At 60.7% G+C, this 22,495-nt stretch overlaps 5 protein-coding genes across 7 annotated transcripts; 4 read left to right on the top strand and 1 right to left on the bottom strand.

Moving 5' to 3' along the window:
- Window positions 1-16: 16 nt before the first annotated feature.
- On the bottom strand, window positions 17-2,685 carry CHLRE_02g093800v5 (uncharacterized protein). Of its 2 annotated transcripts, none has more exons than XM_043059475.1 (4): window positions 2,308-2,685; window positions 2,064-2,203; window positions 1,362-1,794; window positions 17-1,134 (listed from the first exon to the last, which is right to left on the bottom strand). In XM_043059475.1, the coding sequence occupies exons 3-4, from the start codon at window positions 1,508-1,510 to the stop codon at window positions 924-926; spliced, it is 360 nt and encodes a 119-aa protein (XP_042927110.1). In that variant the 5' UTR covers window positions 1,511-1,794; window positions 2,064-2,203; window positions 2,308-2,685; the 3' UTR covers window positions 17-923. The 2 variants fall into 2 exon arrangements, with proteins under 2 accessions (XP_042927110.1, XP_042927109.1); XM_043059476.1 differs by having other exon boundaries at window positions 2,328-2,685.
- A 108-nt stretch (window positions 2,686-2,793) lies between these two features.
- Window positions 2,794-6,275, top strand: CHLRE_02g093750v5 (uncharacterized protein). The gene is made up of 5 exons (XM_043059474.1): window positions 2,794-2,989; window positions 3,113-3,245; window positions 3,343-3,593; window positions 3,796-4,223; window positions 4,451-6,275. The coding sequence occupies exons 1-5, from the start codon at window positions 2,948-2,950 to the stop codon at window positions 5,007-5,009; spliced, it is 1,413 nt and encodes a 470-aa protein (XP_042927108.1). The 5' UTR covers window positions 2,794-2,947; the 3' UTR covers window positions 5,010-6,275.
- A 110-nt stretch (window positions 6,276-6,385) lies between these two features.
- Window positions 6,386-16,549, top strand: CHLRE_02g093700v5 (uncharacterized protein). Of its 2 annotated transcripts, XM_043059473.1 has the most exons (24): window positions 6,386-6,529; window positions 6,743-7,201; window positions 8,121-8,200; window positions 8,555-8,651; window positions 8,904-9,035; window positions 9,285-9,538; window positions 9,662-9,749; window positions 9,918-10,066; window positions 10,309-10,406; window positions 10,525-10,578; window positions 10,743-11,083; window positions 11,193-11,364; window positions 11,555-11,730; window positions 11,892-12,125; window positions 12,254-12,313; window positions 12,456-12,689; window positions 12,829-13,818; window positions 13,961-14,065; window positions 14,176-14,310; window positions 14,717-14,835; window positions 14,980-15,154; window positions 15,321-15,455; window positions 15,596-15,702; window positions 15,895-16,549. In XM_043059473.1, the coding sequence occupies exons 2-24, from the start codon at window positions 7,037-7,039 to the stop codon at window positions 16,112-16,114; spliced, it is 4,320 nt and encodes a 1,439-aa protein (XP_042927107.1). In that variant the 5' UTR covers window positions 6,386-6,529; window positions 6,743-7,036; the 3' UTR covers window positions 16,115-16,549. The 2 variants fall into 2 exon arrangements, with proteins under 2 accessions (XP_042927107.1, XP_042927106.1); XM_043059472.1 differs by lacking the exons at window positions 6,386-6,529; window positions 6,743-7,201 and adding an exon at window positions 7,666-8,035.
- A 96-nt stretch (window positions 16,550-16,645) lies between these two features.
- Window positions 16,646-18,865, top strand: CHLRE_02g093650v5 (uncharacterized protein). Its single transcript, XM_001701941.2, has 5 exons — window positions 16,646-16,859; window positions 17,205-17,279; window positions 17,471-17,491; window positions 17,628-17,780; window positions 17,919-18,865. Exons 1-5 carry the CDS (start codon window positions 16,713-16,715, stop codon window positions 17,958-17,960), a joined length of 438 nt encoding a protein of 145 aa, XP_001701993.1. The 5' UTR covers window positions 16,646-16,712; the 3' UTR covers window positions 17,961-18,865.
- A 60-nt stretch (window positions 18,866-18,925) lies between these two features.
- Window positions 18,926-22,478, top strand: CHLRE_02g093600v5 (uncharacterized protein). The gene is made up of 4 exons (XM_043059471.1): window positions 18,926-19,305; window positions 19,484-19,693; window positions 20,763-21,155; window positions 21,343-22,478. Exons 1-4 carry the CDS (start codon window positions 19,207-19,209, stop codon window positions 21,517-21,519), a joined length of 879 nt encoding a protein of 292 aa, XP_042927105.1. The 5' UTR covers window positions 18,926-19,206; the 3' UTR covers window positions 21,520-22,478.
- The last annotated feature ends 17 nt before the right edge of the window (window positions 22,479-22,495 follow it).

Raw genomic sequence — 22,495 nt, 5'->3', positions numbered from 1 at the left:
CTCAACAGGAGCCGCGGTTTCGCAATTGTTACTTCGAGTCAAGGTTTGAATCAAGGTTGAAGGCTATTTCACACGAAGTCTATTGCAGTAATAAAGACCTTGGGGTAGCGTCTTGTCCGCAAGCAATGCAACACGGTGACCTGGCACCGTTATTTTTTCGGGTGCGCGGGCAACAGCGTTTATGTAACGCGAGTAGATACTACTGTTCCTTGACACATCGCAGGTATTCACAGTCCTTTTCTCTGTCGCGATTGATGCACGCGTGTAAAACACAGTACATGTCAGCACTAACACCCCGGCACGCTGCGCGAAAACGGGTTAAGGTGCATGCACACGCTCTACCGCTCCTGCACACAGCCCTCGCTCCCGTGACCTATGTCTCATCCCTGGAATTCAAGGCGCTTGCATAACATCCTGATGGATGGATGAGTTGTTTCACATGTCCGCGCTATGGACGGGCAGTGGACTTGGTGCTATCCCAAAAGCTTAGATGCAACACGCGACTTGCACACACGGATGGCTTATCATCATGTCGTCCTCGTCATGGCAAACGACTTTCGACCTAGCCTGGGCTCGTTGCACATCCTTTGTATTTCACGCTCTACCGTGAAGACCAGATCTAGCACACGGTCTAGCACACAGCGTTCCACAAACGATCGCACACAGTGTTAGCCGAAGTATTCTGCCATGAAGTCGTATGGCGGAAACCTACTACCCCGTCAGCAACGCATGTACCGGTAGACAGCCCAGCTCTTCAACGCCTCCGGGTCCACCACCACCAGGGGTGCATGCACCCTTGCCATCAGCCACACACGTTAGCTTTGCCCCCTCGTCTACGTGGCGGTTCAGAACCGGGCGTGGCATTTGTGGCGGCCGCAACCTCGGCCAGCGCGCTGGGACCACCTCCTCCGTCCGCGGCCTTGTCATCCGCCGCACCTACCACCACCACCATGACAGGGACCTTCGTTGATGTTGTCGATGGTGCCGCCACGCAGCTGATGAGTAGGCTGCGGGCGCCAGGAGAAGCGCGTGCACTCGGTGTCGGACGCCACGGCCTCACGGCCGTCGGTTGTGATTACGTTGAACTGCTCGTCCAGCACCACCAGCGTGGGGATGCCCTCCACCTCGAAGCACCTACGAGGGCACAGTGCAGCAACGGCTCATGTGAGGAAGCCAGAAAGTCCAACGGCAACGGCATACGGCAAGCAACTGCCACCTAGCATGCATGCGCACTGCTTCAGGGGCTGAAGACTGGAACACACACACCATCAAGGTAAGACCCCACGCTTGGACAGGTGCGCACTCATTATGTTTCCCCTTGGCAAAGAAGAGTTCCCCAACTAATGGAGCATAGCACTCACGAGTTGAGCTCGTCGTTGCGCTTCTTGTCCGAGAACGGCAGCGCCGGCCACGTCATGTGGCTGTGGTACTCGTTCATCGAGGCCTCGTCGCGGTCGCCGCTCACGAACACGGTCTCCACGGCCTTGCCCGCGGCGCGTAGCTTCTCCATAGCCGTCACTAGCTGCGGCGTAAAGCGGCGGCAGGGCGGGCACCAGGACGCGGAGAAGTACAGCAGTGACACCTTGCCGCGCAGCCGCTCCAGCGCCGGCACCTCAGCGCCTGTCTTGGGCTCCACCAGCACCGCGCCCTCCACGATCTGCTCGAATGTGCGCGGCCGTCATTTGCGCGGCCGGGGGAAGCCCTCGCACTTCTCGTCGCTGCTGACGGCGTCTCGCCCGCTCGTGATGATCACCTCGCCGGCGGTCTCGCCGTCCAGGATGACCAGGGTAGCACCTGCTGGGGTGTAACCCCGGGATGAGGCAGGGGACATTCTTGGGTGCAGGATGTAGAGAAGCGGATTGTGCAATGACAACTGTGTCATTGCGACCTGCCAAACCAAAATGCGGGCGTATTACCAGCTTGTTTCCATGCTACTAACCTGGCATAGCAAGCTACCGGCAAGCTACCACGCACGCCGGACGCACCTTGTGTAGCTTAGACAGCTGTGCTTTGGCCTCACGCTAGTCGCAGGGCAGGGTAGACGCACACACTCCCCTGCTTACCGGTTATGCTGGCGAGGGGCACCTGAGTGCCGTTGGGGCCAGGAGTGCCGTTGGGGGTCAACCAGCAGCTCGCAGGCGTTGGGCCCCTCGGCCGCAGCAGGAGCGGGGGAGGTGGCAGCTGCTGCCTCCTCAGCGCCCACCTGAATGTCATTCGGCAACGGAATGTTCGGCCAGCGCGAAGTTTGACGACGGTTGGGCCCGGCCGCGTGATTTGCGCAAGGACCACATTGGCATGAACACAAACCTGACACGCGTGCCGCTTGCCTTGCGGCACCCATCCCCGTCGCAGATCACGGCAGGTGCCATGTTGCCTGTTACTGTGCACTAGGGCAGGAAAGCTAAACATAAGCGGCTCTAAACGCGCAAATTGTGCAATTGTCTAGCGGCCGACGAGAGAGAGGCTCGATGCTTCGTCCACTACTGTAAGATGTAATCATGTTCCGAGTATTTACTTGTGCAGGAAAGTAGGAGCGCGTACTAAGCATAAGGATGTTGCACCGTAGTCTCGCGGGCGTCTGCGTGCCCTTGTTGCTGGGTAAGTTACTACTACAGGTATCTGGTATTGATAAGGTCTAGAGTAAGAAGCCCTGGCTGGGCCCCTTGGCGCATTGGGCCCAAAAAGTTAGTTAGGCCCAACGTTGGGCCCGCTCATGGCGGTGCAACTTCCATTCGGCTTTAGCCCAGCTGGCATATATAGAGCCCGGACTTCCCACCAAATGTTCAACAGCTTATAACAAGTTTGTTAGTACCAGAGCTCCCCTCTCGCCAAACCGCTGCACGCGTGCCACACTAGAGCGATCGTCCCTTTGTTCTCCAGCCTATTGGGCGGGCCTTCAAAGCCGACCGTGTTCAGCTTCTCTTACCTAGTCCAGACACCCAACAGCATGGCGCCTGCCGTGGTCTGCGATGGGGACGTGTGCCGCAAGGTAAGCTGCACGCATCTCAGGTTCGTGTTCATGCCCACGTGTCCTTTGCGCATGCCACCCGGCCGGGCTAAAGTGTTGTTAGACTTCGCGCTGACCGGCCATTCGGTTGGCGTATGACTTCAGGTGGACGCTGAGGAGGCCGCAGCTGCCGCCTCCCCCGCTCCTGCTGCGGCCGAGGAGCCCAAGGTCTTCCAGATTCTGGGCGACTCACTGCTCGGCCCCAACGGCACTCAGGTGCCTGTCTCCAGCATCACTGGTAAGTGCGTGCGTCGGGGGCCTGGGCCGGCAACTTTTCCAACATGCCGTCATTCGGACACAGCTTGACAACCCTTACTTCGACCTCAAATACCCAGGTCCTGGCAAGGTGGTTGCGCTGTACTTCTCCGCGCACTGGTGCCCGCCCTGCCGCCACTTCACGCCCCAACTGGCCTCCATCTACGCCAACTTCAAGAAGGATCACGCACGCAAGGCTGACTGGGAGGTGGTGTTTGTGAGCAGCGACCGCGATGAGGAGTCATTTAAGGAGTACTTTGGCGAGATGCCGTGGACCGCCCTGCCCTACGGCAAGCGTGAGGCCAAAGCACAGCTGTCTAAGCTATACAAGGTGCGTCCGGCGTGCATGGTAGCTTGCTGATAGCTTGCTATGCCAGGTTAGTAGCATGGAAACAAGCTGGTAATACGCCCGCGTTTGGGTTTGGTAGGTCGCAATGACACATACAGTTGTCATTGCACAATAATCCGCGTCTCTCCATCCTGCACCTACCCAAGAATGTCCCCTGCCTCATCCCGGGGTTACACCCCAGCAGGTGCGCGGCATCCCTACCCTGGTCATCCTGGATGGCGAGACCGGTGAGGTGATCACCACGAGCGGGCGAGACGCCGTCAGCAGCGACGAGAAGTGCGAGGGCTTCCCCTGGCGGCCGCGCACATTCGAGCAGATCATGGAGGGCGCGGTGCTGGTGGAGCCCAAGACAGGCGCTGAGGTGCCGGCGCTGGAGCGGCTGCGCGGCAAGGTGTCACTGCTGTACTTTTCCGCGTCCTGGTGCCCGCCCTGCCGCCGCTTTACGCCGCAGCTAGTGACGGCTATGGAGAAGCTATGCGCCGCGGGCAAGGCCGTGGAGGCCGTGTTCGTGAGCGGCGACCGCGACGAGGCCTCGATGAACGAGTACCACAGCCACATGACGTGGCCGGCGCTGCCGTTCTCGGACAAGAAGCGCAACGACGAGCTCAACTCGTGAGTGCTATGCTCCATTAGTTGGGGAACTCTTCTTTGCCAAGGGGAAACATAATGAGTGCGCACCTGTCCAAGCGTGGGGTCTTACCTTGATGGTGTGTGTGTTCCAGTCTTCAGCCCCTGAAGCAGTGCGCATGCATGCTAGGTGGCAGTTGCTTGCCGTATGCCGTTGCCGTTGGACTTTCTGGCTTCCTCACATGAGCCGTTGCTGCACTGTGCCCTCGTAGGCGCTTCGAGGTGGAGGGCATCCCCACGCTGGTGGTGCTGGACGAGCAGTTCAACGTAATCACCACCGACGGCCGTGAGGCCGTGGCGTCCGACATCGAGTGCACACGCTTCCCCTGGCGCCCCCAGCCTTTCGAGCAGCTGACCGGCAGCACCGCGAATCGTATCAACGATGGGCCCGTGCTGGTGCTGGTGGTAGATACGGCGGACCAGAAGGCCGCGGAGGAGGTGGCTACCAGCGCGCTGGCCGAGGTTGCGGCTGCCACCAAGGCCGCGCCCGGTGGTGACGACTGGGGTTTCCTGTGGGCCCACCGCGGCGAGGAGATTGCCAAGCGTGTGCTCGCGTTTGCGGGGTTGGTGAAGGACTCTGAGGTGGAGCTGCCGGCGGGGCACGCGGCGGTGATCATTGACGTGCCCAACCACGAGGCAGTATGGGACCTGGCGGGCAAGGGTGTGGAGGTTAGTGCCGTGGGGCTGAGCGGCGCTGTGTCGGACTTCAAGGCGGGCAAGCTGGGACCCGGCAAGAAGCTCGGTGGTGAGGGCGATGACGACGATGAGTGAAGACATGTCGAAGGTGAAGCGTGAGGGCGTCAGGGCGGCGGTCGCAAGCATGGCAGAACCCCCACCATGACTGTCACGTTAACATGAATGAGGAGAGGGTGCCTGCGTTTTTCGTACGATTTATACATTTATTCTGTGATTTTCGTCTTTTCTGACATGCAGCGGTAAGCTCTCGTTAGGAAGCGCGTGTATTGCGGCACTGGGATGTGTGGTGCAATGTGGTGGATAGGCACTCAAGGGCAGCCAACCACCCCTTGCGAAAGGTGGAGTGTGAACAACGTACTCTCGTTAGCCAAATCTTGATATCCATGCATCGCCTGGCATTGTAATGAACCTGCGCGGTCGGTGACCGTGTCCGGCTCGTTCGTGCTGTCCTGGTGGGGGGAAACCATTGCAGCCCTGGGGTGCAGCGCTGGGAAGGCTGGGGCATACCAGTACCTGCGGGGCTTGCGCCACCTGTGTGGGATGTGGTGTGTCTCGCTGCTATGTCTGCCCTGGACTTTGGTCGGCAGCGTGTGGTTATGGCCGGGTTGGCGGCGCGAGCGAAGCTGCCGTCGGCCCGGGTGCTGAGCATTGGACTTGCCGTCGTAGCTGACTTCTGGGGTCGTCTCCAGACGTTTGTGACTTTGGGTATCAGGCCAAAGGGTTGGGACGCTGTGCCGTTTGCGCATCCCTTCATATCTCGGGCTGTTGGTGACGGCATGGTTTTGCGCTTGCCGTATGACGCTGATTCCCCGCCCCCCTCGCCGTGAGAGGTTGTGCGTGGTTGGTGGCTCTGTGTGTGGGCAGGATGCACGTGTGGGCGACCGTTCTAGTACCTGGACGCTTGCGCCCTGGTTAGTGCGTGCGCTGTGCGTGTGTCCTGCGGCCTAGACGTTTCCCGGCACTCCTGTGCCTAGGCTTGTGGCGTTGAGGCACAGCGGTGGGGCTCTGGCGGGTTGAGGCTTGGCTAGGACTCACTGTGCGCGGAGTCACACGGACTTTGCCCGCGGGAGGGTTTGCAGCAAAGTCGGGGTTGGGCCCTGATAGCATGTGATGGCTCGGCGTCTTCGGGAGCTGGGACTGTCCCCTCTGTAACATCCGCATCCATACCAGTGGCTTGACCAGTGGCAGTCAAACTGAGCTATAAGGCCACCAGACATAGTGGCCGTGCAGGGCGTGCAGAGAGGAATGGATGCGCTCACGGGTGATTGGCAGACGAATGACGGACGGGAGGTGCAGAATGGGGAAGGGGCACTGGCCATAAGAGTGTAAGACACGAGCTGGAACAGCACCCACGACCGCCCCCACGACCGCAAACCCTGGTTGATGACACCAATCGCCCTGCTGCGTTCCTATTCGCCCATCCAAAATACACGCAATGCTTTAAACTATTTATGAGCTGTAACGACTGAATTTCGTCACGCGACAAGGCTGCTTTGGCGGACTGCATTTTGAACCGTGACTTGACACGGGCGGCCTTGAGGGACGGCGATAGTTGAAGCTCAAAAGAACTTGATGGTACTGGATAAAAATGACAGGTGCGCTTGTCTCCCTGGCCGACAAATTAGGGCGGCCATTGCCTGACCTTGCATGCGTAAACGGTTCATGACAAGGATGCATACAAGTGATTGCACGACCTCGTTTGTGCGACTTTGGGCGGATGTTCACGGCCGGGGGACACGGCGCCACCAGGGCCCTCCACCCGCTGCTCACCACACCTCACCTGCCTCTGTGTCCCCTACGGTCCGCAGCGTCTCGTGATCTTGGGGCTAAAGCCGGCGCGCTATCATCAGCTTTCCTGCCGCGGCTGACACCCCGGCCCCTGCGAGCCCTGAACGGAGCTGACCTGGACTTCCTGCGTGGCGGGACACTCGCTGGATAGCACCTGCTCAGCAGCGTCAGCTGCGCACCACACAGTAGCGGAGAGAGCAGCTTCCAACAGACGTGATATAATCTAGTCCCGCCCCAGCGCGTATACTACACGCCTTCTCCAGTGAACGTGCATCCCCAGCGCGGTCAGCCAGCCCACACGCGCAACACAAGACATGGGCAAAGGCCAGAACCTGGCGCCGGCCACCAACAGCAATGGATTCCACCCTCACGGCGCCCATCCTGGCCCCCATCATGAGGAGGGACACGGGCACGGGGCCCATGGCGAGGAGCCGAACAAGTCGTTTACATTACTGCTGTCTGGCCAAGCGGATGATGAGGTGGGTGGATGGGGCCGTCAGGCTGGTGATTGCAGGCAGGTCTGGCATCCGGGGTGACAGATGCGCTGCTGCCTTTACGCTGCCTTTACAAGAGCATTGCGAGCGGGGGATGGGGTGTGCTTTGGCGGGTCAAGTCGCACAAGCAGTCAGGAGGGGGTGGTAGAGCTCGGGAGCGCGTTATGTTCGAGCCTCTGCAGTGTCAGCAACGGCAGGCCCTTGATGCTGGGACGTATGCAGAAGAGCCCTCACGGCACAGCTATAGCTGCAAGGAGTGTCAGCATAGGCTGAGGGGATGCTTGCCGATCGGCAGTCGCGGGGCTGGCATCGGACCACCGCGGGCGGCGGGTCAAAGTGTGGCTGGCCGGTTGCAAAACCCTCAACCGTTCATGGGCGGCTTGACCCGTATTGGCGCAGCTAGCCTGCGCAGCCCCATAAACGTATACCCCACAACTAGCCGTGCTAAGCCTTACTTGCGAGCCGCTCGCGGCGCGCTTTAAATTCTCGCGCTGGCTCACGGACCGCTGTAGCGTGTGCATTCATTGCATAACGCCTCCTAGACATCAAAATGCACACGTCGTAAGCTTAGCAAGGGCTTTCCTCTGCGGAAAGACGATCATGTCGCGAGCACGGGCCCCACCCGGGTTCACAGACCTCGCAGCAGAGGTGCAGCAGGAGCAGCGACGCCAAGCAAGCGATTATGTCGCTCCTCTTGAGATCGAGGGGCCCCGCAGTCCTCCTGGGCCCGCGGCGGGCACTGCATTCAAGCGAGCTCGCCAAGCTCGACGGCTTCGGGGGAATTCTGGCTCGGATGTATTCACGTTTGTGCCCGACAAGGTAGCTCAGTGCTCACAAGGCCGGAAGCGCTGCTGTTCGCTACTGCCTGCTCGAGCTTGAAATGGCTGTGCCGCTCGCTCAACAGGACATAGCGAGCTTCGAGGGCTTCCACTCGCCATGGTGGAAGAAGCTGCTCTACTATTTCGTGGGGCTGATTACCGCGGGGTAAGCAGGCGTGGCGAGGGGAGTTTGCAAGTCTGACAGCCGTGCGCGCTGGCAGGGCCGTGCGCAGAATACAGGCTCCTCCTCCCGGCGACATCACGAGGCACGGGGTTTCGTCCAGTGATCCTGTGTGATTCAGCTGAAAGTCGTTAGGGGTTAGGGGGTGGCGTCACCGGGTGGTGTTAGCAGCGCCTAAACCCACGGCCAAAGCCGGGGTCAAAGTGAAATGACAAGACAGGGTGTCGCGTCTCACGCCCCCCTCCAGCAGGAGCATTTCTCTTCAGGTGTAAAGAGGGTCGGTGCATGCAGGCGCGGCTGTGTTAAAGCGTACGGCCACTGCACTGCTTCCTCTTGCAGGTTTTCGTTCCTGATGTGCAAGTGGTCTCCGCGCGTCCATATCTTCCTCAGTTTGTCGCCGTGCCCGCTGCGGGATGCACAGTACGTGCGCATCCGGGTGAGCTTGACCTGCTGCGGCTGGGGCCGAGGGAACAGGGCAGGCGTTAGTGCCCGGTGGTTGTGTACGGTACATACGTGTAAGGACGCGGTACCTGGGCCGCTTCTATGCCTGACTTTTCCATCCGCCCGACCAACGTCCCATGTTTCATACAAACCGTTCGCATGGATGGCTTACCCCCTTCTTTAACCAATCATGAATGTAGATCCCCCATTGCTGCCCTTTCTCAAACCGGCCCACCACGGCCCACAGCTTGCAGATGGGCGTGTGGATCTGGAGAAGGTGCAGGAAGTGGCCATGACGGAGCCGCACTATGACTCGGTGCCCACCCTTGCGGCGGATGAGGAGGAGGGTGCGGGCCGCGGGGGCCTGCTGGACTGGCAGGTGCGCACTGGGGGAGGAAAGGTAGCAGTAGGTCCTGGAGCAGCAGCTACGGTGGCGATAGATGGCATGGCGGCATGGCGTGGCGACTGCGCAAGAGTACAGATTGAACTGCCATGGCCAGACTGTTTGCCGCGAGCCAAATGTCTCTACGGCGGGCCACGCCGGCGCGCGTGTCCGCAGGCAGATGCGGATGGGCAAGGCGCAAGCGCACTGAGGCTCATGTGGCAATCATGCGTGCCCGCTCCCCAGGTCCAGCGCACGCACAAGCTGCTGGAGTACCGCTGTACGCGCTACTTTTATGTGGATGGCGTGGCGGCGGCGGCAGCAGCGGTGGCGGGTGGCCCGGCGCCCGGGCCCGGTGGCGCGACCTTCACGCCGGTGCCGGCGCTGCCCAAGGGCTTTAACGAGCAGCTGCGGTCGGCGGCGGTGACGCTGGCGACCACGGGGCACGCGGCGGCGGTGGAGGAGGCGCAGGAGTGGGACCTGGGGGGGCGGCAGCTGAGGTGCGTCAGGGCAGTGGGTGACGAGCAGCATCTGTGAGGGGTCAACTGGACGGTGTCTCCACAGCTGTGAGACACGAAGCGCCCGTGACCCGGTCCCTTGTTTGTCACTGGTGTGGTTCGTAGGTACGGCACTAACGAGATGGCCATTCCGGTGAAGTCCATCCCCATGCTCATTTTCGACGAGATGTGGCACCCCTTCTACGTGTTCCAGGTGAGGGTGCTAGGACTCCGGATCACAGCACACCCCTGCGTTCTGTGCTTACTGCCTCCCCACCACCCGCCCTGCCTGCACCATAAGGTGTTCTCCGCAATCCGCCTGCTCACCACAAGCGCTCCTGCTCTCAAACTGCACTAACCCTCGCCTCCGGACCTACCACAGTACTTCTCCATCCTGATCTGGATCGTGGGCGACGCCTACTACTCATACGCGGTGTGCATCGCCGTCATCACCTGGTTCTCCATCATCTCCGCCGCCTACGAGGCGCACCAGAACATGAAACGCCTGGCGGAGATTGCGCACTTTGAGTGGTACGCGCTGCGTCAGCGGGGTGGTGCTTCTAGATCGTGGGGGATGCAGCTCAAGTTTGCATGGCGGTTTGCATGGCGGTTTGCATCGCGGTTTGCAGCTGGGCGCAGCTGTCTTTCTGAGCAGCAGCACCGCGTTACAAATGCTACAATACAAACTGGACATTATGTCGCTGTCCTTTGCATAAGTCGAGACTTTCCTTAGCGCTTCGTAAACATGGACACCTGCATTGTTGTGCCTGCAGCGAGGTGGACGTGGTGCGCAGCGGCGAGGTGGTGCGACTGCCCTCCAGCGCCCTGGTGCCTGGAGACCTGGTGGTGGTGGCGCCCGGCACACTGCCTTGTGAGTGTGGTTTTTGGTGGAGGAATGGGTTGGCAGTGTTGGCAGTGATGCTGTTGCTACCGTGTATGCACCGCCGGCGCGGCGCCAACGCCATATGTTCCTGCTGGCAACTGCGCAGGCGACATGGTGCTGCTGCGCGGCGAGTGCATCCTGGACGAGAACATGCTGACGGGTGGGTGGTGCTGTGTGGACATAGCCCTGCATTTGGCAGGGCAGACGAGCTGACGTACCATAGTTGCTGCTGCTGTACGGCTGCTCGGTACTTGTGAACTTTCCTATGCCAGAAGCCACACTCGTGCTCACTCCTGCCTCTTGCTGACTGCTTTGCAAATTCAGGCGAGTCGGTGCCCGTACGCAAGGTGGAGTACAACGCCGTGGCGGATGGGCTAGCCTACCAGCCCGACAAGTGCCCCGGCTGCACCCTGTTCGGCGGGACCGTGGTGGCGCAGGCGCGCGCGCCGCGCGCCCAGAAGCCGCTGGCCATGGTGTGCCGCACCCGCTTCTACAGCGCCAAGGGGCAGCTGCTGCGCAGCATCCTGTTTCCGCGCGAGCCTGAGGAGAGCTTCATCAGCGACAGCCTGCGCTTCATCTGCGTCATGCTGGCGGCCTGCATGGGCCTGTACATCTGGGCGGCGGTGGTGCTGGCGCAAGTGGGCGCCTCGCCCGACCGCATCGTTGTGGGTAGCGGGCGTAATGGGTACGCGCAAGGCTGCTGCCTGAAGTGCCTTCACTACCTCAAACGGTTATCGACTTATCCTGCTTCGGCCTCTCTTTGCTCCACTGCAGGTCCGCTTCTTCGACATGATCACAATCGCAGTGCCACCCGCCCTGCCCGCGTGTCTGACCATCGCCACCGTGTTCTCCATCGGGCGCCTGCGCAAGAAGGGCATCTACGTCACCAGCCCCGACCGCATCACGCTGGCCGGGCAGCTGGACGTCATCTGCTTTGACAAGACGGGTGGGTGCCGCGGGGCGCATGGCATCTGCAGAATTTCTGCATAGCAACGCAAGTGCTCTCGGGAGTCCGCGCGCTTCGTTACTAGACGTTGCCTCTTTTCACCCCCACCTCGCTCTAACATGGCTCCTCTCTTACCCGGTGCATTGCTCATCGGCCTTCTCACGCTGGTCACCTCACGTGCTTGTCACAGGCACGCTCACGGAGCAGGGCCTTGACCTGCAGGGCATTGTGCCGATCGTGGACGGGCGTCTGCACAACATGGTGGGCCAGATCAGCCTGCTGCCCACGCAGTTGGTGGAGCTACTGGCGAGTTGCCACGGCCTGGCACGCATGGGCGAGTCGCTGGTCGGAGACCCGCTGGACCAGGCGCGTCGCGTGCTTCATGGAGTGATAGGATTGACGGGGCATGGGCCAGCGCGGGGCAAGGGCATTCCGAGCTGGGCGCGCGCGCGTTTGTTGGGTTGGCTAGGAACTGCTGGCTTCATGCCCGTTAATTGTATGTGTCTGCATCTGTTGCGCCCCCACAGAAGCTGTTTGTCGCAACACACTGGGACCTCATTGACGAGCGGCCCTCGCTGGATGGGGCCTATGGCGGTGCATACGGCGGCAGCGCTGGCGGTGCTGGGCCCCAGCAGACCGACATCGACGGCAACGTACAGGGACCGGGCGCGGGCGCGGCGGAGGCCGCACAGGCAGAGGCGGAGGCCACCGGCACTGGTGGCGGCGTGCAGACCTACGTGCGTCCGCCTGGCGCCGTGCATGTGAGTACGCGACTTTACCGTTTAGGCGGTCGTGCTTAGCGGCATGCACCGGGCGCTACAGTCCGTTTATGTTTCGCGCTGCGGCTCACCACCTGGACTGTTGTGCTCGCGTCTGTGCCGCGCTGCAGGCCTACGCCATTGTGAAGCGGTTTGAGTTCTCGGCGGCGCTGCAGCGCAACCTGGTGGTGGTGAGTAGTGCCGAGCAGCGGGGCAGGAGGTGTGGTTCCAGACTAGCCTGGCACTTTCCTTCGCGCCATCCGGCGCGTTGGCAACCTGGTCTGGCTACCTGCCTCACCACTTGCCGCTGCCACCCTTCCATCGACCCTGCAGGTGCGTGCTCCTGACAACAGCGTAGCCGTGTTCGCCAAGGGCTCGCCCGAGGCCATTCGCGCGCTGGCGGACCCTGGGTCGATCCCCGCCGACTTCGACCAGCTGCTGGGCGAGCTGACCCGTGAGGGGCTCCGCGTGCTGGCGCTGGCGGCGGGCGACGCCAGCACCGTGCCCGATTCAACGCTGCTGGGCTGGACACAGGCGGAGACGGAGGCGAACGTGGGGCTCAGGCTGGTGCGTGATGGCTGGGAGAGGCGGTGATCATCTTATGCGGGCAGTGCTGACCTCGTAGTGGGCATGGCCGAACTCGCGCCAGCACCTTGCCACGAGGGCCGCGCCATGATGTCACGAACCCCATTGCCGAACCCTGCAGGTGGGCCTGGCGGTGATGGCCAACCCGTTGCGCCCCGACACCGCCGACGTCATCAGCCGCCTGCAGCACGCCTCCATCCGCACCGTGATGGTCACTGGCGACCACCTGCGCACCGCCGTGTCGGTGGCGCACAAGTGCAATATCCTTCCCGGGCAGCGCCCCATCCTGCTCATTGATGCCGCAGACCTGCCCGCGCCTGCCACCGCCTCGCAGCAGCAGCCGACACCGCTACCGCAGGTGGCGGCGGCCGCCGCGACGCAGGCGCCTGCGGGCGTGGAGCCGGCATTGATGCCACAATCGACGCCTTTGCCGGTGCTGCGGCCGGCGCACGCGTACAGCGAGGCCTCGGGGCCTGGGCCGGCGGGTGAGCCGACGCCACTGGGCGACCCGTCTATCGCCAACCCCAACTGGAACGGCTCCCTGTTGACCGAGGAGGCGGAGGAGGCAGAGCTGCGCGATGCCGCTGCATTGAACACGCCGTACCATGGTGGGGCGTCGGGGCTTGGCGACGGCGCGGGCAGTAGCAGCGAGGGCGGCGCAGGCATCCTGAGTGAGTACGGCCCGGCGAGTCAGCACGCACACGTGGTGGTGCAGGCGCAGTACCCAGGCATGGCGCAGCCAGGCGGCGCAGCCGGCAAGGGCGCTGTCCCTGTCGACTCCGGCAACGGCCACCACCACACCGCGGTAACGGCAGCAGCAGATGCCGCTTCTGCCGCAGCCGGGCCCGGCCTGCGGCTGAGTGTGCTGGATGTGGAGGGCAACGTCACGGAGAACGCGGGCTCGGCGGCGGCGTACGGCATGTTGGCGCGTGTGGTGACGGGCGAGCTGGAGTGCGCGGTGACCGGCAAGGGCTTCAACTGGCTGCTGGCCAGCCTGGATGCGGGGCTGCTGTTCCCGGTGCTGCAGCGCGCGGGCGTGTTTGCGCGCATGAGCCCCGATAATAAGCGCGACCTAATGCTTCTGCTGGGCAGCGGCATTGACGGCGTGGAGGTGAGAAGGGAATGTGACGCTCGTGGCTTGCTATGGGGTTTTTAGCCTGATGCCTTGGGTTGCTGTTCCTTGTGTACTTCGGTGGGAACCCATGCATGTTTTGCGCCATCTGATGCCTGTCGTTGTACTCTTGCTGACGCAGGGCTGCCCGCACCTTGGGCTGCGTGCCGGCTTCTGCGGTGACGGCGCCAACGACTGCGGCGCGCTCAAGGCAGCGCACGTGGGCGTGTCACTGTGCGAGGCGGAGGTAAGCAACATGAGATGCGAGCGCTTCAAACACTGACGAACCACCTGGCGTCTTCTGTGTGGCATCGCATCACTGCTAACGGCAGCCCCTGTCTTGGCTCCTTGGCACAGGCCTCAGTGGCTGCGCCGATGACTAGCAAGGCGCAGACCATTGCCAGCATGATTACTGTGGTGGCGGAGGGCCGCTGCACGCTCATGGCCACCTACCAGATCTTCCAGTTCATCATCGCATACGCGCTCGTGCAGGTGAGCCGCCGCCACTTCTTGTAACCGGTACCCTATCGGCGAGCATACTCCCACATAGCTAGGAGTCCCACGCGTGTCCATCGCGCCCCCACCCACCCGCGTCCACATGAACGGCTAACCCCGTGGGGACTACTGGCGAGTGCCAGTCCGTTGTCAAGACATAGGCCACGCTTGCCTTGCTCTTTTGCATTGGAATCGGTTGAGTTGGGGCTGGTATCTACAACCCTCTCCCCCCGCCGGCTTGCAAGAATACCTCCCATGACTCAGAGCACTGTAACTGTAACCCCCACTGCCCACGCACTTGATCTGCGCACCGGATAAGGTGCAGACATGTCGCCATACCTATTCTATGTACCGGTTTGATACTACATGGCTGTTTTTTACACGCTGCTTCCATTGCGTGCAGGCGTTTGAGACCAACCTGATGTACACCTATGCGCTCAACCTCGGCAACTACCAGTACCTGATTGAGGACCTTTTTTTCACGACAGTGCTGGCGGCGCTCATGGGTTTCACAGAGCCCAGGTGCGGATGTGAAGGCGCGGCATGCCGGCCTTAATACCTGATGTTTGCACACCGCTTCATGGTTCACGGTTGCACACAGGGCGTTATGAGCAGCACGGTGCCTGAAGTATCTGTCTTCGTGTTGCTGGATGTGCGCACGTACAGGAACAAGCTGTCCCGCAGCCGGCCGCTCACACGCGTCATGTCGCCGCCGCTGATGATCAGCACGGTGCTGCAGTGCGTGGTGATTGTGGTGTTCCAGCTGCTCAGCCTCAAGCTGCTGCAGTCGCAACCCACCTACGTGCGCTTCCGGGGCGGCCCCGAGCTTCACGACACAGTGGTGAGTTTTTTTTGCGTCGGTGTCGTTGTGTGGCACTGGCGGCTGCCAAAGGAAGCCAAACGCTGCAATCGTGTGGCTCGGCGCTCCCATTGTCCGTGATACGTGGAGAAACCCATACCATGAATGACCTGCGCCCCGTGCCCGTCGCTGCCCCGCCACTCCGCAGGCCCCCGAGAATACCACCACCTACATTGTGGCGCTGGCGCAGTTCGTGGTCCTAGCGCTGGTGTTCAACAAGGGCATGCCGCACCGCTCGCCGCTGTGGACCAACCTGTGGCTGGTGGCGGTGCTAGTGATTCAGGTGGGGGAAGAGACCCGGGCTGCTTTGGCAACATACGGCAAGCACGCCTGTGTGCTGACCCGCTGTTTCAATTGTGCTGACTCTCACCCCCCCCCCTCACTTCATAAATACTCATGAATGTAACCCCCTCCCCGCTGCAGACCGCGTTCGTGATCTACAGCCTGTTCAGCACCGACGCCTTCAACATGGACGTGCAGCAGCTGGTGGATAAGACATCATTCAACGCCGTCATGGACACCGAGTTCAGGTGCGTCGCAATGGTTTACCGTATACCAGAGCGAGGAAGGAATGCAGAAGACGTGAGTATTCCACCGATGCTCAAGTAGCACTCCTTGATTAGCTTGACGACGAAGTCTGCCCTTACGGTTTCCCCTCTTCCCTCCCATCGCTGTCTGCTTGATACACCTCCCTTCCATTCGCCGCGCACTCCACCCTGCAGATGGAAGCTGTTCGGGCTGCTGGTGGCCATGGGCATCACCGCCTTCGCCGCCGAGTACACCTCCATTGGCATTGTCAAGCTGCTCAACTGGGCACAGGGCCGCCCTGGCGCAGGCAGCGTGCGCGGGACCAAGGCGGGCAGTCCTGAGAGCAAGGGTAGCATGCCCAGCACCGTCCCGGACGCCATCCGGCTGCCTAGGCAGGAGCAGTCTGGTAGGTAAAGGTTGCAAAGGTGGTGGCGTGGGTGCGTATCTGTCTAGCCTGATCCATTCAACCCCAAGGCAACAACATCCAACAAGTTGTTCATGTATCGCGATGCGGCGTCGGCAAGGGCCATGGAGGGCGAGCTGGGATGTGTGACCAGGATTTCAGCATTGAATGGGCTCGTAAGTATTCAAAGGGATGCTGCGTTGGCATCTCAAGACACGCGGCATGGAGGCTGGAGAAAGTGACTGGGGTTATCAATTTTAGCGCATCCAACATTGATCGTGTTTGACACTTGTAGCTAAATGTCGAAGTGCAGGTCACAGACTGTGGACATCGTAGCTCGGACGGGGGTGCAGGGCGGGGGGGGGGGGGGGGGGGGTTCGTCGCCGGGTGCGTGTGCGAGTGCGGCTGACGACCACCGCCTGAAACTGCTGTAATGCCTTTATAATGCTTCGATGCTTGCATGCTGCCATGCCAAGGTCCTGTGCGCCGTCGGCCTGTGAAATCCTTGCCGAAATTGGTCCCATGCAAGTGCCGCGGTTGGTGGATTGTAATACAAGCCAGGCTCCTTCTCGCGTGTCGGCAGACCACATTCGTCTCAAAACTGTTGCAATGGCCCTCTCCGCTCGCTCCGTTGTGGCTTCTCCCGTCTCTCGCCGCTCAGCGGTCAAGTGCTCTGCCGCCTTCACCAAGGTGTCCAGCACCTCGGCCCTGAAGTCGGCTGGTGGCAAGCAAGTTGTGGAGGTCGGCGGCCAGAAGGTGCGCGGCCAAGTTGCGAGTCAGGATTGGGGTTCGTGAGGTCCGCAAGCACCGGGACGTAGAGCGCAGCCCAGCTCTCCAGCTACCCGCCGCGAAGGGATACCCGTGCTATACAATATAGGGCTTTTAAGTTTGGTCTGTTAGCATACCTTCTGGAACGTTTCGTCTCGAGACATTTCTAGGCGGAATGCGCAAGCATTGTGGACAAGTCCGCATACCTGCTGACTTGTTGTAAGCATGTGTGGTGATGGATAGTATTGATATCAGTCGCTAACTTTGGCGCGTAGAAATTGCCCCTGCTCCCGCCACCCTTTGCTGAAATTCCCGTTCCCCTTGGCCCTCCAGGTGCTGCTGCTGGATGTGAACGGCGACATCAGCGCCGTGTCCAACAAGTGCTCGCACCTCGGCCTGCCCATCCAGGTATGTGGGGCAGGGGTCATCAGTCGCAGTTGGGCGCGAAGGACGTCACCACCTGTGCAGGCGGGCTGGACTCTGCGTCATGGGCGGTGCGGCTCTTTGGTTGCAGCCTCCGGGTATGTGCATTTGCCATGGCCAATTATCTCACTTTGTCTGGCACGGCGACCTCGTGCCTCCCTAATTCCCTCCCACAGGGCAAGACCGCCCTGTTCACCGTGAGTACAGTTGCTGCTGACCGCTGCAGGGCCGAGGTCCATGGCAGTGAATCTTTCTGTCTTGCAGGGGGGGGGACGTGCTGTGCATGCTTGGGTGGTGCAAGATGGTGAGGATGCTTTGACTTTTGTTACGCAGGCTGAGGTCAAGGACAAGTGCGTGATCTGCCCCGCTCACGGCACTGCTTTCGATGTGAAGACCGGCGAGGTCAAGGGCGAGTGGTGCCCGAAGCTGCCCAACCTTCCTCTGGTCGGCAAGGGCCCGGGCAAGAAGCCCCTGCCCGTGTTCCAGGTGCGTGTGAAAGGCGCATGGCCGCGCGGGATGGGGCAGTAGCGCTTTAGGGGCATGCGGGTGGGATCGCTGGTGATGAGGCACATGGCAACCTCGGCATAATGCATGCGTCGCTGATAATGTGCTCCGCCTCCGCAGGTGCGCATTAGCGACAACGGCGACATTGAGGTCAATGTGTAAACTCCAAAGCTAGCTTTGGTTTCTGGCGGTTGTCCGCTGGCACTTGAGCCCAAGCCTCTCTTCCTGCGCCTGGGATTCGGACGCGTACTTGAGCTGGCTATCTGGGGTACCTGAGCTTTGGGGGTGCGCTGAAGCTGTCCTAATGTTGTGGGAGTCAAGTCCCGGCTGTTTTTTGCGCGAGCGCGACTACGGGCAGCCGGGCAGGCCTTTTTGGGCGGTAACCTGTGCAAGTACATGCTATTTTGTTGGAATTTCTTCTCGGGTGACTATCCTCTACAAATTTTGCGGATGTCGGTGCCAAGTCACTGCACGGTGTATTAAGGGCAGCGCATGCCCACGGGAGGGACTCCAGTGGACTGTAACACAGCGGTCACCCATTACCGCCAAGCCCATTACTGCGACATTTGAAGGCACCCCTGATTTGGAGCTACACTTGCAGAGTGCGGACAGCTAGTACATGTGCACGAGTAGCTGGCAACACCTGCAGTTGTATGGGAAGAATGCACCCGTAGTCCACGAACTGATTGTCTTCGGAGGCTCAGACTCCGGTTCGACCGGCTAGGCCACGCAACACAGACTTCCACGCCATGCTTGTGAGGTTTGGGAAGCACTGCGGCCGTTGCGCACCTGGGTACACGCCTGGGTGCCCCTCGTGGAGGGCGGCTCTCAGAAGTTGCACGGCCAAGTTGCAAGTCAGGACTCAGGATTGAGGTTCCTGAGGTCCGCAAGCAGCGGGGCTCGCGTTGACAGCGTATCTCCTTTGCTGTAACCAGCATCATAATCAGACATTAAGTCTGGGCTCGTGAGCGCAAGTGTTCGGAAGTTGGATGTTTGGAAGTTGGGGGTTGCCTTTCTCTGAGTCAAGACCGGCAGCAGGAATAGATGCGTTGTAAGTGAAGCACAAAACTAGGGAGTAGATACGGTCGCGGAATGCATCATTACTGGTTTGGTGAGGGATACCGTAAGGCGCGTCACCGGCGAGGCGTTGATGCACCGACCGCCACCCTTCCCGATGGATATATAAGCTTGAGTGCCAACACCGCATATATATTACATCCCATCTCAAAAGCATTCTTGCGCTCTGATATAGAAATTGTCATTCCCGAACCAGACGTTTCAACACATAATCGGCGACGTCAAGCTATCAGTAGCCCTTGTCGGTAGCCCCTGCACGTAGCCCTTTTCATAAGCCTTCGCACCGCTTCGTGCCTCTGTCAATTCTCTGCTCACGTTCACTGCTGTCGGCATGGCGTCGCTGTACGAGGCCGTGGAGCTTCCCACAATTTCCGGCCAGGTCGGAAGATGCGTCCCGCAAAACGGCACCGACCTCACGCCTGAACTCACGGTGAGAGACGGGAAATCGCAGTGTGTGTATGCTTTCTCGGCAGGCCTTCAATTCTGATTCTGAGACGCTCTCGACCTCCCCCCCCCCTCTGCTTGAGTGCCTGTCCCGTCCCGGCTTGCAAGGGTTACTAAGCGCCTCTATGCGGGCTTGTACCGTGTACCATGTAACCTATCTACAGGTCGCGTCCCTGTTGACAGCTGCCCTCGAGAGCTTCGTGCCGGAGTCTGTTGGCCGTGCCTATCACGCTGTGCGTGCGTGTACGCTTGGGCGGACTCCCCTCAGCAATGTCGTGTGGCTGCACCAGCTGGAGGCCGCAAACGGCTGCACCCTGGTGCTCGACCGGCACGGCCTCACCGCCCGCGGCGGCCTCCTCCCTGATGACCACCTGGTAAGGAGTAATTGAGGCAGATTTTTTCTGCATCTCTGCCACTCTGCACCACACTCCCGGCCAGCAGCCACGGACCTACCAACGAATCAGCACCTCCACATCCTCCCGGCCTACTTACCCTTTACCTACTAACTCTAGCCAGTAGTCTAATTAGCAACAATTGGCGCGGCGGTGAGCGTGGCGCGGCGGTGTGTTGCCCATGTCACTCTGTGCGGGCACGCCCACGGGTATGCCCCGCCCATATGAGTGGTTAGTGCGCCCGCCTGCGGGGCTTGCGCCACCTGTGTGGGATGTGGTGTGTCTCGCTGCTATGTCTGCCCTGGACTTTGGTCGGCAGCGTGTGGTTATGGCCGGGTTGGCGGCGCGAGCGAAGCTGCCGTCGGCCCGGGTGCTGAGCATTGGACTTGCCGTCGTAGCTGACTTCTGGGGTCGTCTCCAGACGTTTGTGACTTTGGGTATCAGGCCAAAGGGTTGGGACGCTGTGCCGTTTGCGCATCCCTTCATATCTCGGGCTGTTGGTGACGGCATGGTTTTGCGCTTGCCGTATGACGCTGATTCCCCGCCCCCCTCGCCGTGAGAGGTTGTGCGTGGTTGGTGGCTCTGTGTGTGGGCAGGATGCACGTGTGGGCGACCGTTCTAGTACCTGGACGCTTGCGCCCTGGTTAGTGCGTGCGCTGTGCGTGTGTCCTGCGGCCTAGACGTTTCCCGGCACTCCTGTGCCTAGGCTTGTGGCGTTGAGGCACAGCGGTGGGGCTCTGGCGGGTTGAGGCTTGGCTAGGACTCACTGTGCGCGGAGTCACACGGACTTGGCCCGCGGGAGGGTTTGCAGCAAAGTCGGGGTTGGGCCCTGATAGCATGTGATGGCTCGGCGTCTTCGGGAGCTGGGACTGTCCCCTCTGTAACATCCGCATCCATATGAGTGCGGCCATGTCGGCCAAGATGTCGGCATATTTCTTCCTCGCCCTGTTGGAAATCACCCAGTCCCCAAGCATGCCGCGTGCCAGGATGATCTGACCCAGATACCCCGCTTAACCATAACCCTTGGCCCCTTGCCCATGCACTCCTACAGTTCAAGTTCATGGCACGCAATGGACTGATCAAGGACAACCGCGTCATCTGGGCGCCCGAATACCCGCTGCTGCCGAGCGCGCCCCTGCGGCCTGCCGCCGCCGCCGCCCCCACCACTGAGATGGCTGCCGTGGCCGCTGCTGGCGCACAGCAGCAGCCCAGCTGCGCCGCCACAGTGCTGAACGTGTACGCGCTGGCCACTGACGTGTGCGGCCACAAGGGCGTCGTGCACGGCGGCCTCAGCTCGGCGCTGCTGGACGAGAGCTTTGGGTACCTCCTCTATCTGCTTGCGTCCACAGCGGCGGAGAAGGAAAGTAGGGCCCTGCGGCCAGAGCTGCCATCCGCCGCGCTCAAGTCCGCCATGACAGCACACCTAGAGGTCGACTTCGTTCGGGTGGGTCGCGCCGTCGCGGGTCTGCAATCTCGGCATCCCTACCGGGGGCCATGGTGTCAGACACGTACATACCCAGCCATGTGTGCCTGTCTGCATGTATGCTAAGTGCCTGGACGGGGTTCTGGCCTCAGACCTTGTAAGGAACCAATGCTGACCTTTTCGTCTTTGTGCGCGCCCACCTCCACAGCCGCTGCTGCCAGAGTCGGTCGTGGTGTGCGTGGCTCAGGTGGAGAAGGTGGAGGGGCGCAAGGTGTGGCTGCGCGCGGAGCTGCTGAGCCGCGCACCCACCGCTGCTGTGCCGGGCGAGGCGGCGCCGGTTGTGTACGCCCGCGGCCGCGCGCTGTTTGTAACGCCTCGTCACTAAGTCTTAATGTATACGTATGTGGCAGTGCACAATTGGTAATGCATGCGCATCTGCATTGTGAGGTGCCTTTCATTTTGTGAGTCTATCCGAGCAGGGCGTTTCCCTTGTGTACCTCGCTGGCTTGTGCATGGAACAATATAATTGTTCTCTGAGGGAGACGTGGAAGTTTGGCGCCTAGCCTTATGGTAGGGTTGAAGGTCATCTAGGTGACCCACCACTTTACCCGTGCCTTTACCATCGCCCAGTCGCCGTACCTACCGCGTCAGCATAAGACTGGGGGGGAGCACTTTTGGGTTGAAAGCGCCTTTCTTGATGCGCGCATGTACGGTAGGGAGTACAAAGGAAGGGAAGGTGTGCAAGATTTATGTGTCATTCTTTTGAGGGTCGATCTAGGTGCAGGGACGGGCAACGCTGGTATTGCAAATAGTTTTCTGTGTACTGGGCAGTACTGGGTAGCCTGTGGCTTTCCATTAGAACGTACACAGCTGCCTTTTGTGATTGACCGTGGTGATTGACCTTCGCGGCCGTCACTTGTGAGGAACGAGCGCATAGCATGTGTGGCATGACTACAGTGGGATTAAGGAGCTGCATGCGCATTGCGCACACGACTTACAGGGTCAGCATGGTGTAACATGGATCCAGCGGTCCTATCTAGAGGTCACACGGAGTTGCAGAACACCAAGTTGCAGCACACACGCACGTACATCAGGGAGACAAGCGCACATACTGCCAGTCCCGTATGGTAGCTGGCCTGCTTTGTTGCTGGGCTACTGAACGCGGCTGCTTGGATAGGTGGGTGTGCGTGGCGGTCGGTTAGCAGCTGTTTGTGTGCCCTGGACTGAGTGGGGCCCGAGACCCGTTCTGCAGCGTGGTGGCGCGTGTGCCCGCGCTTTGTCGCGCGCCTGCCAGGGGGGGGTAGGAACAAACTTTTTTGACCCCATGCAACAAAACCTCCCGGACCCCCCGACCGACCGAC

Source organism: Chlamydomonas reinhardtii, chromosome 2 (assembly GCF_000002595.2).
Source record: "Chlamydomonas reinhardtii strain CC-503 cw92 mt+ chromosome 2, whole genome shotgun sequence".
NCBI classification, from domain to species: domain Eukaryota; kingdom Viridiplantae; phylum Chlorophyta; class Chlorophyceae; order Chlamydomonadales; family Chlamydomonadaceae; genus Chlamydomonas; species Chlamydomonas reinhardtii.
Note: the sequence above shows the minus strand (reverse complement) of the source record. Positions and strands in the feature narration are given on the sequence as shown.